The sequence below is a fragment of the Xenopus tropicalis genome, chromosome 2, assembly GCF_000004195.4.
Source record: "Xenopus tropicalis strain Nigerian chromosome 2, UCB_Xtro_10.0, whole genome shotgun sequence".
Lineage (NCBI taxonomy): Eukaryota > Metazoa > Chordata > Amphibia > Anura > Pipidae > Xenopus > Xenopus tropicalis.
This window is the reverse complement of record NC_030678.2, coordinates 68,967,876-68,984,735: the sequence shown is the minus strand read 5'-3', so window position 1 is coordinate 68,984,735 and position 16,860 is coordinate 68,967,876. Positions and strand designations below refer to the sequence as shown.

The following is a 16,860-nucleotide window of genomic DNA, read 5'->3' as shown; positions in this document are numbered from 1 at the left end:
GGCTAGTGTAGAGAGCTTCACATATGCACTCGGTATTCGTAACCAATGGGGACGAGACTCACCTACAACTTGTGCTGTCAGGTGGTACCGGGCTCAAACTATCAGATAGACAGACAGTGTTTAGTGGCACCGGGGTAGCGCGGTCAAAAAAAGCCATAACTATTAGTTCCTGGCACATCAGGATGAACTAATATGGAAGTAGGGTAGTGTAAAAAAGTTGATATCATGTCATCAAGACATGTCATGGATACATGGAACCAGTAGTGGTTATGTTAATAGCCCTGAAGGGGGGGGGGGAAATAAAATTAATATAGTGTGGCAGATATAAGCCCAAATTATAACCCACGGATGGTGCGATCATACGTCACGGGGAACCTCACAGACATAGGTCCATTGGACAGTATTATGCACACTATTGCACCGTGTGTGTTGTATCAGGCATTAATAAAAAAAACATTTATGAAAGTACAGTGTCATGTGCAATTACTATAGCGGTTGTCACGGATGGTGCACTCATACGCATAAAGAGACCTCGTATATTATGAGTCCTATTAGCAGTACTTAGCACACTATTACACAGTGTATACAGAATAGAGTATGTTGATCCATCAATGTCACTGTAGGGGAGGTGGCACGTAGTGATGGGGAAGTTAGTCCGCACCGTTTATAGAGGAAAAGAGGAACAAAAAGAAAGATAAGGGAAAAAGCAAGAGAAAAGAATAAGAGAGGGAGAGAGAACCTGGTTCTGGCAGAGGTAGATGAAAGGAGTTAGATGCCCCGGGAAGCATGTTATGTATAGTGTCGACAATAAGTTAAACAAAGAGGGGACTTATTGCGTGCATCAGCCTTACACATAGGAGTTGCCTACGGCCATAGATACCGGGCTAGGAGTGACACATGGGGAGAGGAAATCAGAAATATAAAACACAAAAGAGAAAGGGTCAAAAGATCAAAAATGTATCAACACATGTTGCAGTATATGTTGCAATAAAGTCACAGTATATAACAGAGAGATCATAGTAGCAATAGGTATATGGTATGTAGCAATATCTAACAGTCATTTCAAGTAGAAGGAAGCATATGAAACAAATTCGTTGAGGCCATAGCGACAGTATTCAATCTATGCATCCATTTCAGTTCTTTTTGTAGTAACAGTTTCTCACGGTTACCGCCACGGACAGGAGGAGGAATATAGTCAATAATCATGCATCTCATATTGGCTAGGGGATGTTTATGTGCAAGGAAATGCGCTGCAACTGGGGTATCAGCCTTGTCAGTGCAGAGTGCAGCCCGAATTGCGGAGCGATGATTCGCCATACGGTCACGGAATGTCGTTATGGTTTTGCCAACATAGAAAAGTCCGCAGGGGCATTTGATAAAGTAAACAATGAATTTTGAGGTACACGTGACCCTATGTAGTATAGGGATGATCTGACCTGAATGGGGATGATTAAAAGTCGGACCTGTCATCATAGAGCTACAAGTGATGCAGTTGGGACATCTATAACAACCCAGTTTGGTGGAAGCTGGGTGAGGTGTTTGATAACAGTGTGTAGGGTCCGTTTTTACCAATAAATCCCTGAGACTGCTGCCTCTTCTGTATACAATACGTGGTTGGGACCTGAAAATTGGAGGGAGTGTCCGGTCTTTTTCGAGAACTGACCAATGATAAAGGAAGGCATTAGTGGTCTTTTATCTGGGGTGAAGGTAGTGATGAAGGTAAGACGATCCTGTGCGTGATTTGCTAGCATGAAGAACTTGTGCTTATGTGTGCGAGAGGGCTCTCTCTCTCTGCTATGTTCCAATTTGCCAGATGGATATCCATGTTGCAGGAAACGAGATTTCAGATCGTCAGTCTGTTGAAGTAGTGTGGTAGGATCAGAATTGTTTCTTACCATTCGCATCATCTGTGAATATGGGATGCTATTCAGATCGTGTGGAGGATGGCAAGATGCGTGATGCAATAAAGTATTGCAATCTATGGGTTTCCTATATGTAGAAGTGGTTAAGCGTGTACCGTGAGGTTGAGATCTAGAAATGCAGTAGGGCCATCATCAGGATGGGCTGTAAAGCGAATTGTTGTTGGTAATTGGTTCAGTTCGTGGACCATTGTCCAAAATTGGTCAGCTGTACCTGTCCACAGTAGTAGTAGATCATCAATGTTGCGGAAAAGTCTATGGATATGTGTGCCATAAGTGGGAAAGATAAAGGTCTGCTCGTAATGTGTCATAAACAGATTGACGAAAGAAGGAGCAACATTCGAACCCATACTCGTGCCGCTGATTTGTAAGTAATAAGAAAGTTCAAATTTGAAATAATTGAGCGTTAAACAATGTTGTAGTAGAGTGGACAAAAATTCAACAGGGGGTCTGTCTGGTGCAGGAAACCGTGTGAGAAAAGTTTGGACGTTAGTGATACCCTCTTCAATTGGTATAACAGTATATAGTGAAGATACATCCATCGTAGCTAGTAGTATTCCAGACGGTAGAGGGTAAAGATCCTGTAGCTTGAGTAACAGGTCACTTGTATCCCTGATGTAGGTAGGGGATTGTGTGACAATTGGTTGCAAAAAATGGTCGATGTATACCGATAGTGGTTGTAGGAGAGTGTCCCTTGCGCTCAGAATAGGACGTCCTGTAGGTTTAGTAGGGTGTTTATGGATCATAGGTAAAGTGTAAAGGACAGGGCATTTTGGAAATTCATTGGTGAGAAAATTGAAAGTGTCCATACTGATGTGGCCACAGTGTAGACCAAGTGACAGTGTTGCATTTTTTTGAAAGCTCGAGTGGGATCACAATCAAGCTTACGGTAGGTGCCAGAGTCTGCAAGCTGATTTGTTAATTCCTGTCTGTAATCCTTGTTGTCTTGCACTACCACCGCGCCTCCTTTGTCGGCTGGTCGGATGACAATGTTAGAGTTCTGTGTCAGGCTCTTGATTGCTGCCCTCTCCGAATTGGTGAGGTTGCGGTGTTGTGGCATAGGGGTAGGTATTTTACATGTTTCATCGATAAGTAACCTCGTGAACGATTCGATAGATTTGGGTGTATTTGGAGGTTCATATTGGCTGGGGGCCTTGAAAGCAGAAGTAGAATTGGGAGTGTTTCGGAAGTGCTCCTTTAATTTTAATGTTCGTTGGAACCGGTGTATGTCAATCATGATATCAAGTGTTTGTGTAGTAGTGGTAGGAACAAATGACAGACCTTTGGACAGTAGTGACATTTCAGGTGGTGAAAGAACATATTAACTTAAATTGAAAACTACCTGTTCCGGGCTTTGGTGTATCTTGTGGACCGCGTGCTGACGCCCGCCTCGTCTCTTATGTGGACGCCCACAGTGCGCGGAAGGGTGCTGGATCCTAAAAAACTAGAATGTGTAGAATCAGGAGTATATGGTGCGGCCGGGCTTGATATGATACGTGCTGCTCGGCCCCTGCGTCCGCCGCGTCCTCTCGTAGGTGTATCAGTATCCGAGGACTGTGTGGTGTAATATATATATATATATATATATATATATATAAAATTCAGTTTATCAGTGCACCAGTGTTTGTTTCACATTGTCTTTGAGAAAGGCTGCGGATGCAGCCGAAACGTTAGATGTTGATTTGAATAAACACCTCTACACTTTTGATAAGACCTGTGAGTGCGGACTCTCTCTACAGCTATTTTTTCCAACCTTGGTGGGACTGCACCCAGGCTACTTTGAACTTACTGATACGTGAGTGCCTGTCCATATGCATTATATATATATATATATATATATATATATAAATCAAAAAAGAGGGGAAGCTGGCACTCACGTCAAAAAAGGTCACAGATGCCTGGGTGCAGTATATAAAATAGTATAGTACAAGAATGAATAGATGCCGCACTCACAGGTCTTAGTGAAAAGATAAAGAAGAATTTATTATATCAAGCAGTTTGATATAATAAATTCTTCTTTATTTTTTCACTAAGACTTGTGAGTGCGGCATCTATTCATTCTTATATATATATATATATATATATATATATATATATACAATACTCCATGAGTTATGCGCACTCCACTTTTCAATACTTTATTGTAGATAGTTACATATTTATTACATCAACGTTTCGGTCCTGGTCTTGAACCTTGTTCACGATGTTATACCCTCAATACACAGTTTGTTCAATAAAACCTTATATACATAATTAACCCCACCCACATGTTACGCATCAGCTAGAAAGCCCCACCACCCCCGTCCGGCATAAACTATGCTCGCACCGGGGCAAGTGGGACCCTTACCTACACAGATAAAAAAAATAAACATATTATCCCAATTACATAATTAGACCTATAGATCACCTAACTGGTAGAAAACAATTAAGGGAACAATACTCATTTAGTCCTTTTGGTGCTAATGTGTCAAGTTTCTTAATCCAAAAGGATTCACGTTGAAGTAGCAGCCTAGATCTATCACCACCACGTCTCGGCATGGGCACATGATCTATGGCCTTAAAGCTAAAGGTAGGTAACCTATGGCCCACCTCTAAAAAATGCTTTGCCACAGGTTTCGTGGTTGCATTATCCCTAAAGGCTATATTGATCGCTGATCTGTGGGCATCCATACGCTGGCGCAATGTCAAATCTGTCTTGCCAACGTACGAAAGCCCACATGGGCAAGTGATCAGGTAGATGACATGTGTTGTAATACAAGTGATACGGTGCCGGATTTTAAATCGCTGTCCTGTATGTGGATGAGTAAAAGTCGCGCTTGGCGTCATGTAACGACAGGATATACAGGTCGGGCACCTAAAACACCCTAATTTTGTGTCATTCAACCAGGTACCAGCACCCTTAGCTTGCAAATAACTCCCAACTGGATCACTTACCACCAGCATATCTCTCAAATTTTTTCCTCTGCGATAACCAACTAGGGGAGGATTCGGGCAAAGTCTGCCCAAAGTAGTGTCAGCTTTAACTATTGCCCAGTTAGCACGCAGAGATCTACCCAAGTTTTGTGTTACACTGTTATATTGAGTAGAGAAGATCAAACCTCTCTCATGTCGTTTCACTCTCTCACCTCTGACTATCTTGCCAGCTTTCTCAAGGGCTATCTGTAATGCTTTATCTCCGTATCCACGTTGTAAAAATCTTTCCTTCATCTCCATCAATTGCTGGTCACGTATAACCGGGTTAGAATTATTGCGAAACACTCTGCAAAACTGTGAAATAGGCAAAGACCTTTTAAGGGCAGGTGCATGCGCACTAGTGGCATATAACAGGGAATTTCGATCAGTAGTTTTCCTAAAAAGGGAATATTCAATATTCCCCGTGCCAATCTTTAACTGCAAATCAAGAAACTGTACCTCACGTTCACATGTCGCAGTGAACTTAATTGCATCGGTACACTTATTGAGGTCAGTAACCATTAGTTGGAACTCTACTTTCTTGCCCTGCCAGACAATGCAAATATCATCGATAAATCTCTTATATAGGAGTAGTTTATGCCCATACTTAGGTAAAATATACATGCTTTCAAATTGGTGCATGAAGAGATTTGCATATGCTGGTGCCATCGATGCCCCCATCGCCGTACCTGTTAGTTGCTGGTAAAAATGTGACTCAAAACGAAAGTAGTTAAACCTTAAACATACTTCAAGTAGGTCCAAAACAAACTGAACCGGAGGACCCACAAAATCTTTGAAGCATTCAATCGATTTACAAACCGCAGCTATTCCCTCCGTATGTGGTATGCAAGTGTAAAGGCTTACTACATCAATGGTTGCCAAGAATATTTCCTGGTCATTTGGTATTTTAAGATCGCGAATAATTTTCAAGAAGTGAGGTGTATCACGAAGGTACGAAAAAGTAGACTGCACCACCGGCTGAAGTATCTTATCAATGTACACACCTAATGGTTGTAACAAACTTTCTCTTGCTGACACAATTGGTCTCCCCGGTGGTGCAGTCAAACTCTTATGCACCTTTGGCAATGTATATAGCACAGGGCATTTAGGATGCAATATAGTCAAATAGTCAAATACATTTTGAGAAATCCAGCCATTATTCACGGCCCCCAACAATAATTTATCAATATATGACTTAAAGCCCCATACTGGATCACCATCGAGTCTTTTATACACTTTATTATCCATAAGTTGGCATAAAATCTCCTTCTTATAGTCATCATAATTAAGCAAAACTATGCCCCCTCCTTTATCCGCGGGGCGAATAACTATTGAGGAATCGTTGCGCAGAGAGTCAATCGCTAATCTCTCAGCTCGAGAAAGGTTACTCCTTTTCCTAGTCTCATGGGATGCCATCACTTCAATATCTTTCTCTACAGCGCTTTTAAACAGCTTAACCGCAGGGTTTTGTGTGGGGGGACAAAATTGACTCTTTAGTCTCAGACTTGCATCACCTGTAGCTCCATCTATACACGACCGGTGAATTCGGTTGATACGAGTTCCGGTGAGTCGGACCCCGATGAGGGGATTTCTGGTCTGCCTATGTCCACCCAGGGGGTAAGTAATAATGACCCTGGTGATACTATTGTGCGAACTGATTTTTTAGAGGGCGACCAAACAGCAGCGAGACCACCGCTGCCCCCCACAGACAGAGGCGGAAAAGGTACCCCACGAGGCGGGGGAAGAAGAGGCAGGCCGCGCCGCCGATGATTACCCCTATCTTTAATCTTTCAGCCCATACGCTATCGCAGGCCGAATTATCTGTATTGCAAAAGGGTCTCACTTTTGTGCCTACTTGTGCGTTTAATAAGTTTCAGTGGGACATTGACTTTTTTAGATTTATTAGGACATTGAATTTGAAGGATCACTTTGGCATTGAATTATCAGATGGAGCTACAGGTGATGCAAGTCTGAGACTAAAGAGTCAATTTTGTCCCCCCACACAAAACCCTGCGGTTAAGCTGTTTAAAAGCGCTGTAGAGAAAGATATTGAAGTGATGGCATCCCATGAGACTAGGAAAAGGAGTAACCTTTCTCGAGCTGAGAGATTAGCGATTGACTCTCTGCGCAACGATTCCTCAATAGTTATTCGCCCCGCGGATAAAGGAGGGGGCATAGTTTTGCTTAATTATGATGACTATAAGAAGGAAATTTTATGCCAACTTATGGATAATAAAGTGTATAAAAGACTCGATGGTGATCCAGTATGGGGCTTTAAGTCATATATTGATAAATTATTGTTGGGGGCCGTGAATAATGGCTGGATTTCTCAAAATGTATTTGACTATTTGACTATATTGCATCATAAATGCCCTGTGCTATATACATTGCCAAAGGTGCATAAGAGTTTGACTGCACCACCGGGGAGACCAATTGTGTCAGCAAGAGAAAGTTTGTTACAACCATTAGGTGTGTACATTGATAAGATACTTCAGCCGGTGGTGCAGTCTACTTTTTCGTACCTTCGTGATACACCTCACTTCTTGAAAATTATTCGCGATCTTAAAATACCAAATGACCAGGAAATATTCTTGGCAACCATTGATGTAGTAAGCCTTTACACTTGCATACCGCATACGGAGGGAATAGCTGCGGTTTGTAAATCGATTGAATGCTTCAAAGATTTTGTGGGTCCTCCGGTTCAGTTTGTTTTGGACCTACTTGAAGTATGTTTAAGGTTTAACTACTTTCGTTTTGAGTCACATTTTTACCAGCAACTAACAGGTACGGCGATGGGGGCATCGATGGCACCAGCATATGCAAATCTCTTCATGCACCAATTTGAAAGCATGTATATTTTACCTAAGTATGGGCATAAACTACTCCTATATAAGAGATTTATCGATGATATTTGCATTGTCTGGCAGGGCAAGAAAGTAGAGTTCCAACTAATGGTTACTGACCTCAATAAGTGTACCGATGCAATTAAGTTCACTGCGACATGTGAACGTGAGGTACAGTTTCTTGATTTGCAGTTAAAGATTGGCACGGGGAATATTGAATATTCCCTTTTTAGGAAAACTACTGATCGAAATTCCCTGTTATATGCCACTAGTGCGCATGCACCTGCCCTTAAAAGGTCTTTGCCTATTTCACAGTTTTGCAGAGTGTTTCGCAATAATTCTAACCCGGTTATACGTGACCAGCAATTGATGGAGATGAAGGAAAGATTTTTACAACGTGGATACGGAGATAAAGCATTACAGATAGCCCTTGAGAAAGCTGGCAAGATAGTCAGAGGTGAGAGAGTGAAACGACATGAGAGAGGTTTGATCTTCTCTACTCAATATAACAGTGTAACACAAAACTTGGGTAGATCTCTGCGTGCTAACTGGGCAATAGTTAAAGCTGACACTACTTTGGGCAGACTTTGCCCGAATCCTCCCCTAGTTGGTTATCGCAGAGGAAAAAATTTGAGAGATATGCTGGTGGTAAGTGATCCAGTTGGGAGTTATTTGCAAGCTAAGGGTGCTGGTACCTGGTTGAATGACACAAAATTAGGGTGTTTTAGGTGCCCGACCTGTATATCCTGTCGTTACATGACGCCAAGCGCGACTTTTACTCATCCACATACAGGACAGCGATTTAAAATCCGGCACCGTATCACTTGTATTACAACACATGTCATCTACCTGATCACTTGCCCATGTGGGCTTTCGTACGTTGGCAAGACAGATTTGACATTGCGCCAGCGTATGGATGCCCACAGATCAGCGATCAATATAGCCTTTAGGGATAATGCAACCACGAAACCTGTGGCAAAGCATTTTTTAGAGGTGGGCCATAGGTTACCTACCTTTAGCTATAAGGCCATAGATCATGTGCCCATGCCGAGACGTGGTGGTGATAGATCTAGGCTGCTACTTCAACGTGAATCCTTTTGGATTAAGAAACTTGACACATTAGCACCAAAAGGACTAAATGAGTATTGTTCCCTTAATTGTTTTCTACCAGTTAGGTGATCTATAGGTCTAATTATGTAATTGGGATAATATGTTTATTTTTTTTATCTGTGTAGGTAAGGGTCCCACTTGCCCCGGTGCGAGCATAGTTTATGCCGGACGGGGGTGGTGGGGCTTTCTAGCTGATGCGTAACATGTGGGTGGGGTTAATTATGTATATAAGGTTTTATTGAACAAACTGTGTATTGAGGGTATAACATCGTGAACAAGGTCCAAGACCAGGACCGAAACGTTGATGTAATAAATATGTAACTATCTACAATAAAGTATTGAAAAGTGGAGTGCGCATAACTCATGGAGTATTGTATACATGGAACAACCAGATGCAGCACCCATTGAGACTACCAGACACGTGAACAAGGAGGGAGTGCGGACCAATTGTGAATTATATATATATATATATATATATATATATATATATATATATATATATAGCAGCTATACTCATCTTTTTCCTGGATTACACATGGTAAAGGTATGGTAGGTTAGAAAGGAAAATACTTTAACCCTTTTAGTGCCACAGGACGTAGAATCTATGTCTTGGGTACCAAAGTACCTAAGTGCCACAGAACGTAGATTCTACGTCCTGCTGCACTTCCGGGTTTGGGAGCGGAGGAACGGCTTTTCAAGCCGTTCCTTCGCTCCCTGCTCATTCCTCAGCCTCCAGACAACAGTCAGAGGGGGGAACGAGTGGCCCCTGGGTCGCGATCGCCAAGGGGCCCCATAGGACAAACCTGCCATCCACGTGGCTTTCCCCGGCAGTTGTCTCCTTTCTGCAGCTTCCCCCTCTGGCCCACCCTGCTTCCTGCCCCGCCCCCTCACATGAGCTGCTGCTGCTGTGCCAGATCGTGTCTGTTCTGCAGATCCTGACCTTCTAGACCCCAAGTAAGTGGCAAATACACACACAATCACACACTTATTACACTAATACACACTTATACTCACACTTACACACACACATGCATTTTTGGGAGGTTTTCACACATTCATAGCACCTACAGCACTTACAGAACTCACACTTACTTGCGCACACTCACACACATGCACACAAAACACATTTTACCATGTGTACACACACACACACTTATGTAATTTTGTGATTTTTTTTTTAATCGCATCTTTTTTATTCTTGCCTGAAAAAATTGTTTTATTGCCATTGCGGATAGTGTATTCGCTAACCGCACTGCGCAATACCTTTTGTGTATTATTTTGGTGTTTCTACTACATTTTCTGTGATTTTGGTGCATTTTTGGGTATTTTATTGCATTTTTAGCCATTGTATTGCATTTTTAGTTATGCATAGTTGTTGTTCGCTTGACTTTTGTCTGTAAAACTTATTTGCCCAAGCCAAAATACTCAAACTGTTATTCTGACCGCAGATATTATTAGGCATTATTATTTTTATCAATTTTATTGCTTTTTACATTGTTCTTTGTTACTTTGTCTGCTGTATTTCAATTTGGCATCCTCTGTACCCCACATAGTTTGGTAAATCTATTCATATTGGGCATCAAACTGTTCAGTAGACTACTGGCGTTCATATTTAGAGTGTTTTATGTTGGTACGTTGATAAATGTGGAGTACATAATGGGGCAACATGCAAGCTTTGTGACGATTTTCAGAAATGTCACAAAAACCGTTCTGTTTAGTATAGCTTTGTAATTTGGTAGTTTGCAGTAGAAAGTTTTATTTACCCATTTTTGTTTTGTCAGAATGTGTACTTTCGGAAAATATATGGTTTTCTAGGGTCTCCTTACTGTTAGGGGTCTTATGGCACATAATACACATACCGGGTGCAAAAAGTGCATGAGCCGGAGCGTCTTATGTGAAAATTCATATGCACTATTTTTACTTGGGTGCCCCTGTACACCACATAGTTTGTTAAATCTATGTATATAGGGCATCAAACTGTTCAGTAGACCCCTGGCATTCATATTTAGAATGTTTTATGTTGATACGGTACAAAATGTGGGGGTACATAATGGGGTAAAATGCAAGCTTTGTGAAACTTTTAGAAATGTCATAAAAACCGTTCTGTTTAGCATAGCTTTGTAGTTTGGTAGTTTGCAGTAGAAAGTTGTATTTACCCATTTTTGTTTTGTGAGAATGTGTACTTTCGGAAAATATATGGTTTTCTAGGGTGTCCATACTGTTAGGGGGTCTTATGGCACATAATACACACGGGTGCAAAATTTGCACGAGCCGGAGCGACTTATGTGAAAATTCATATGCACTATTTTTATTTGGGTGCCCCTGTAGTTTGGTAAATCTAAGCATATAGGGCATCAAACTGTTCAGTAAACCCCTGGTTTTCACATTTAGAATGTTTTATGTTGATACGGTACAAAATGTGGGGGTACATAATGGGGTAAAATGCAAGCTTTGTGACAATTTTCAGAAATGTAAAAAACAACGTTCTGTTTAGCATAGCTTTGTAGTTTGCTGTAGAAAGATGTATTTACCCATTTTTGATTTGTCAGAATGTGTACTTTTGGAAAATGTATAGTTTTCTAGGGTCTCCTTACTGTTAGGTGGTCTTATGGCACATAATGTACATGCCGGTAGCTTATATTGCAGTGTATACACTTTGTATGCACTAACTTCCTTTTGGATCCTATGCACAATGGGCATCAAACTATTCAGCTGACCCTTGGCTTTCATATTTAGGATGTGTTTTCTTGGTACCTAATATTATGTGGGAGATATGATGCTTGAAAGTGGAAGATTTGAGGCAATTTTTTAGCATTGCCGTTTGGTACTTAGGAGTTGGAAGACATAGTTACCCATTTCGGATTCGTCAGAATGTGTAGTTTTCAAAAATTTATGGTTTCCTGGGGTAAACCTAATGTTTCAGGATTTTTGGCTTTGGAATCTAAAGTATGCCGTATTCTGCTGTAATGCTTTGAAAATTTAGTAATTTAGTGCTGGGAGTTTTTGATCTATAGAAGTCAGAAATCTCAATAAAACTATACATATCAGGTATTGGCACGTTCGGGAGACATGAGGCTTTCCAAATCAGTTGAATTTTTGTCCATAAAATAAAATATGTTTCTGGTATAAATTTTTTTTTGTATTTCAAGCTCTAAATCTTGTTCCAGAAGTGGAAATACACAAAACCTCAGGCATATTTGGAAAGCTCAGGTTCTGAAAAAAACAATATATAGTTTGCCTACCTAAACTTAACCCTGCCCCCAGTAAAAGCCCCTAAATAGAGAGAGCACAGAATGTTTACAAAACGTCTGGCACTGAGGGGAACTGAAATGTCAAATTCTGCTGGCACTTAAAGGGTTAAACCAGTTGGTGGAGTAATTAAACAACAAAACAGTGCTAAAGGTATAGCAGTCAAAAAAAATGTGTTTACCAAGTTCTTTCGCTTTTCCCTAGTTTTTATTAGGGATGCACCGAATCCTTGATTCGCGATTCGGGCGAAATGCAGTCTTTTTTGTGAAGTATTTGGTTTCGATCTAATCCACGTTCCCGGCTGAACCGATTCCTAATTAGCATTTAACCCTTTCCAAATGCTAATTAGCATTTGGAAAGGGTTAAATGCTGGGGGGGGGATTTTTCCACGCACGCAGCGCATATGCTAATTAAAGTTCAGTATTCGGCTGAATCCATCGGGCTGGGTTTGAGGGTTCGGCTGAAAAATAGTGGGTTTGGTGCATCCCTAGTTTTTATTCTGGAATTTTTTCTGTGTATCAAAGACCATATGGAAGTTAAAGTGCTATAATCCTGAGGTTTGTACTGATGTGTGGGCTTGTTTTTTTTTTTGTTTAACATATATTTAAGAAGAAATTGTTAAAACATCATTATTTGTAATATATTATTTTACTGTGGTGTGTTACTGTGTAAAATATAGATCAGAGGCAGATTTTGGAATTTACCCAATGTTTTGGCGATTTGGCATTGAAATATAAAATGGAGGACACCTACATGCCTCTTCCTCCCCCGCCCACCCCTCAGGCAGTGTGCAAAATGCAATTTGTGCCTGGTTTTTTTTTTGGTTTTCACTTTGCTGTTTGCACCCTGCATTCCAGGCAGAGCTGTCACGCCCCCATATTTAACACCACCAATAGCATTCTCACAGTTTTTTTTTTGTAATCCCCCGAAGTTCACGTCAAATTCTTGCCACACATTAGTAATAATGCTTAATAATTAGGTAACCCTAGGGTTGATGACTTTATTAAAGGAACAGTTCAGTGTAAAAATGAAACTGGGTATAACAGATAGCAAAATAAAAATATAGTTAGTAAACTAGATAGTAAAATGTAATCTATAAAGGCTGGTGTAAGCAGATGTCTAACATAATAGCCAGAAGACTACTTTCATTTCACTAACGTAAGTTAGTCAGAATTTAGGGGGGACCACATAGGACATAACTGTTCAGTTAGTTTGTGAGCAAACAGGTCAGATTCAAAAGCAAACTAGCTGAACATTTATGTCCTATATGCCCCCCCCAACCTCAAGTAACTGATTGGTTACTGACTGGTAACAGTTTAAAGAACTGTAAAGGAGGAAGTAGTATTCTGGCTGTTATGTGAGACACCCCTTTAGTCATCTGGCATTTTTGGCTGACTATATTGAATTTTTTTTTTATTTTGCGCAGTCTATCTATTTTACCCAGGTTTATTTTTACACTCAACTGTTAAAGTCAAAAGCTTAATACTAGCCCGCTATACTCTCTTTGTAAGCTTAGAGCAATAAATATTTTTGGTTTAGATACCTGTTAATGAAATGCCCAAATTCAGAAATGTTACCTTAATAATTAGCATAATTCCAGCAATGATGCATATTAGGCTGTGCAAGGTAGGGATAGTATGTTGCACAAGGGTAAGTGGATAATTAGCTAAATCTTTCTCCTCGTAATAATGTTGTGGTACCTTCTATTGCATAAGAGGTATCCATTTTATATTTTAACATTGATTATTGTAGCCAGAGCTCTTATTTGTTTGTTTTATTGCTAAAGCAGTGTAGTAAAAGTAAATCAGTTATTTGGATAAAGGGTAATTGGTCACATCTCAGTGCAAGCATGAAAAGTGACTGCAAGATTTTTAGAAGTAAATTAAATAGTTGTTCCCAAAATAACACAACTTTACATAATATTGCATAATGTCCTGTCAAGTGATCCACAGACCACCAAATGGTGCCTTAAAGGACATGTAAAGCCTACACTTGACTACAGTGTATATCAGTTGGGCACGTCTCCCCCACCCAAATGGCATCATTTGTACTGCATATATCCCCTCCACTTGCCAGCACCGTCACATTTTCCTAAAGCAAATAGCTTTCACCTGGTGGCCATTTTACCTGATACATAATCAGATACATTTAAATCTGCAAACAGCATACACACACACAGACCCTTATTCAGCATACATTTCATCAAGAATACAGGCTCACACAGGCAGAAAGTTCTGCTTTGTTTGAGCACTCTAATGGTAAAGGTGAGCTCAGGAGAAAAAAACTGAAGCAGACAGCTATAGCTGAGTTTCTATGGGAACCAGCAATGCCATCTCTTTACTGGCTGCTAGACTGGAGGGTGTGTTTAGTAATCTGAGTTTTGAACAATTGAGTATGCCCACAAGCCAGAAATTGAAGCAAATTCCTGAGGGAGGGGCCATGTGGATTACAGGAGGAGACGGAAACCTAAGTGATTAAGGAGATGTTGCAGCCTTAAGGTCCTTCAGATCCGCTTGCTTGGCGACATCACCAAATGATCGAATTATAACAACGGGTATAGGCAAAGTCGGTTCGGGGACCACATCAACAAGCCGATGCGGTCCCTGATCCAACTAGATTTTTTAACCTTCCCGATCGATATCTGGCTGATTTACCGCCTGTCGGTAGTGCCCATACATGGCCCGATTAGCTGCCGAATCAGTCTAAGGGACCGATATCGGCAGCTAGAATCGGCCCAGGGACCTTTTCTATTAACCTCTGGACAACCAGTGTGGCAGGTATTGAAAGATTTCAAAGAGGCTGTTCACTGATTAAATTTTTATGTGTGGGGTTTACATGTCCTTTAAGGTAAAATATGTAGGGCAATATTTACTGATATATATTCAAATTTGGTAGGATTCTTTTGGTTTTGATTTGTTAAGGTCCTTTATTATCATATCAATTATTTTATAGATATGTATTAATTTAATTGATTAATGTTTTGTTTTTCTTTTAAAAAAAACTTTTTTGTTTATAGTATCATTTTAGGTGTGATATTCTTTTTCACAGGGCAGAGCTTTTCTCACTGGCATTATGTTTCCCCTGCCATTGGAACATGTGAACAATGGACACAGGATCTTGCTAAGGAGAAACAGTCCCGAGAAGAACCAAACCTCACTGCAAATGGAACATCTCCTACAAAACAAAGTATAAAAAGCCATGTGTTCTAAGTAATTTTCATGCCAAACTTTAGTTCCTGGACCATTTCATTTCCTACAACTTCCAGAGTTCTTTTTATTTCCCCTTATTTATTTCCTTTTGGTTTTTTTCAATGTTTTTTCCTTTTAGGCAAAATGAGTACGTCTTCACCTCCACTATATTTCTTCTGTGTTCTCATACGGGTAGACCGCATAGACATTCATCAGGTGAGGAGGATAAAAGTATAAGGGACTGAATTTGGTATACAAAAATATAATCACTGATAAAACTATTAACTAAAAAGAAAACTAATTTTTAACTGTTCCTGACTCCAGATCTCTTCATCTGGTCAAGCTGCTCAGAAGCCCCCACTTCTTTCCTGTGGGCATATTCCTTACTCTTTCTCTGCCATCCACTTGCAGTACATGGAATATTACCATCCTCCTGGAGAAAACGTTCCAGGTAAATATGCAATCATGTAATCAATTACCTTGTCAGTAACTGGATGACTGATGCTTCTCTGCAGGGTACCAATTTGTAAGGTCACTTATCTCTTACCCCAAGCTGCTGCTTCTCTTCCTTAGGGCCATTAGTTGCCGCGCGACAAATCTCCCTTGTCGCGGGCGACTAATCTCCCTGAAATGCCATCCCACCGGCGAGAATGGGATGGGTGGGATCGCATACGCAGCACTGAGATCGGTGAAGTTTCCTCTCAAGGCAACTTCACGATTTCGGTGCCAAGTATGCGATCCCACTGGTGATTTACATTCTCGCCGGTGGGATGGCATTTCGGGGAGATTAGTCGCCCGCGACAAGGGAGATTTGTTGTGGGCGACTAATCTCCCCGACTGGCATGCCCCTTAAAAAGTACATCTGCACAGGGTACCTTTGTGCACAACAGGTCACCACCATCTTGTCCCAGACTCCCAGGTATCCTTTACAAAAGCTATGATTTTGCATGTGCAGTCATAGCTTTTCTGAAGATTTCTGTACTGTGCATGCACTAAATCTGAACTCACGTAGGGTGCCTGGGACAAGGTGGTTGTGGCCACCTGTTTACTGCCAGCCCAGCAACTTTATATTTCCTTTAACTTTAAATCTTCAATAGTTTTCCATATTCTCTTTTGTTCAACAGTGCCCTCTCCTGCTTTGTACATTCAGTTACATGGTTTGCTGCTCTGTCTGGCTGCACCCTCCATTCTGTGGTTAAATCAATTCATGTTGGATATGTACCACCACATTCATCAGTTTGCTGAAGAGCCTGAGAAAGCTAAAGAACATAGAGATATTCGCCTTGATGGGTTTAACTTGAAGGTGTGTCACATTTTTTGTCTTATTATATTTCTGCTAATGGTCCTTGACCTTCTTGATAGTTCTGCACATCGGCGTCCATAGAAAATTTTCAAGGGGTGGGGCAAGGAGGCAAAAGTATTACACAACTTACTTGTACTAATATTTTGGTGAAATTCCACACAAAGTTTTTTATAGTATACAAATTAGTAACAGTTGCATATGACGCAAATGTAATAACTTTTTTTCACAACTTCTCCCCAGTGTTTTGCAGAATGTTCTCTGCAGAATTCTAGTTAAATCTAGATACATACATAGAT

At 40.7% G+C, this 16,860-nt stretch overlaps 1 protein-coding gene across 4 annotated transcripts in view; it reads left to right on the top strand.

The window, feature by feature from the left end:
• The window catches only part of uhrf1bp1 (uhrf1 binding protein 1), a 195,667-nt gene that overhangs the window by 99,926 nt on the left and 78,881 nt on the right, over window positions 1-16,860 (top strand). For all 4 annotated transcript variants that reach the window (XM_031896854.1, XM_031896853.1, XM_031896855.1 and 1 more), the window contains 4 exons: window positions 15,122-15,259; window positions 15,401-15,477; window positions 15,586-15,712; window positions 16,386-16,564. In XM_031896854.1, coding sequence (XP_031752714.1) covers window positions 15,122-15,259; window positions 15,401-15,477; window positions 15,586-15,712; window positions 16,386-16,564 — 521 coding nt within the window. The remainder of the gene's footprint in view (window positions 1-15,121; window positions 15,260-15,400; window positions 15,478-15,585; window positions 15,713-16,385; window positions 16,565-16,860) is intronic.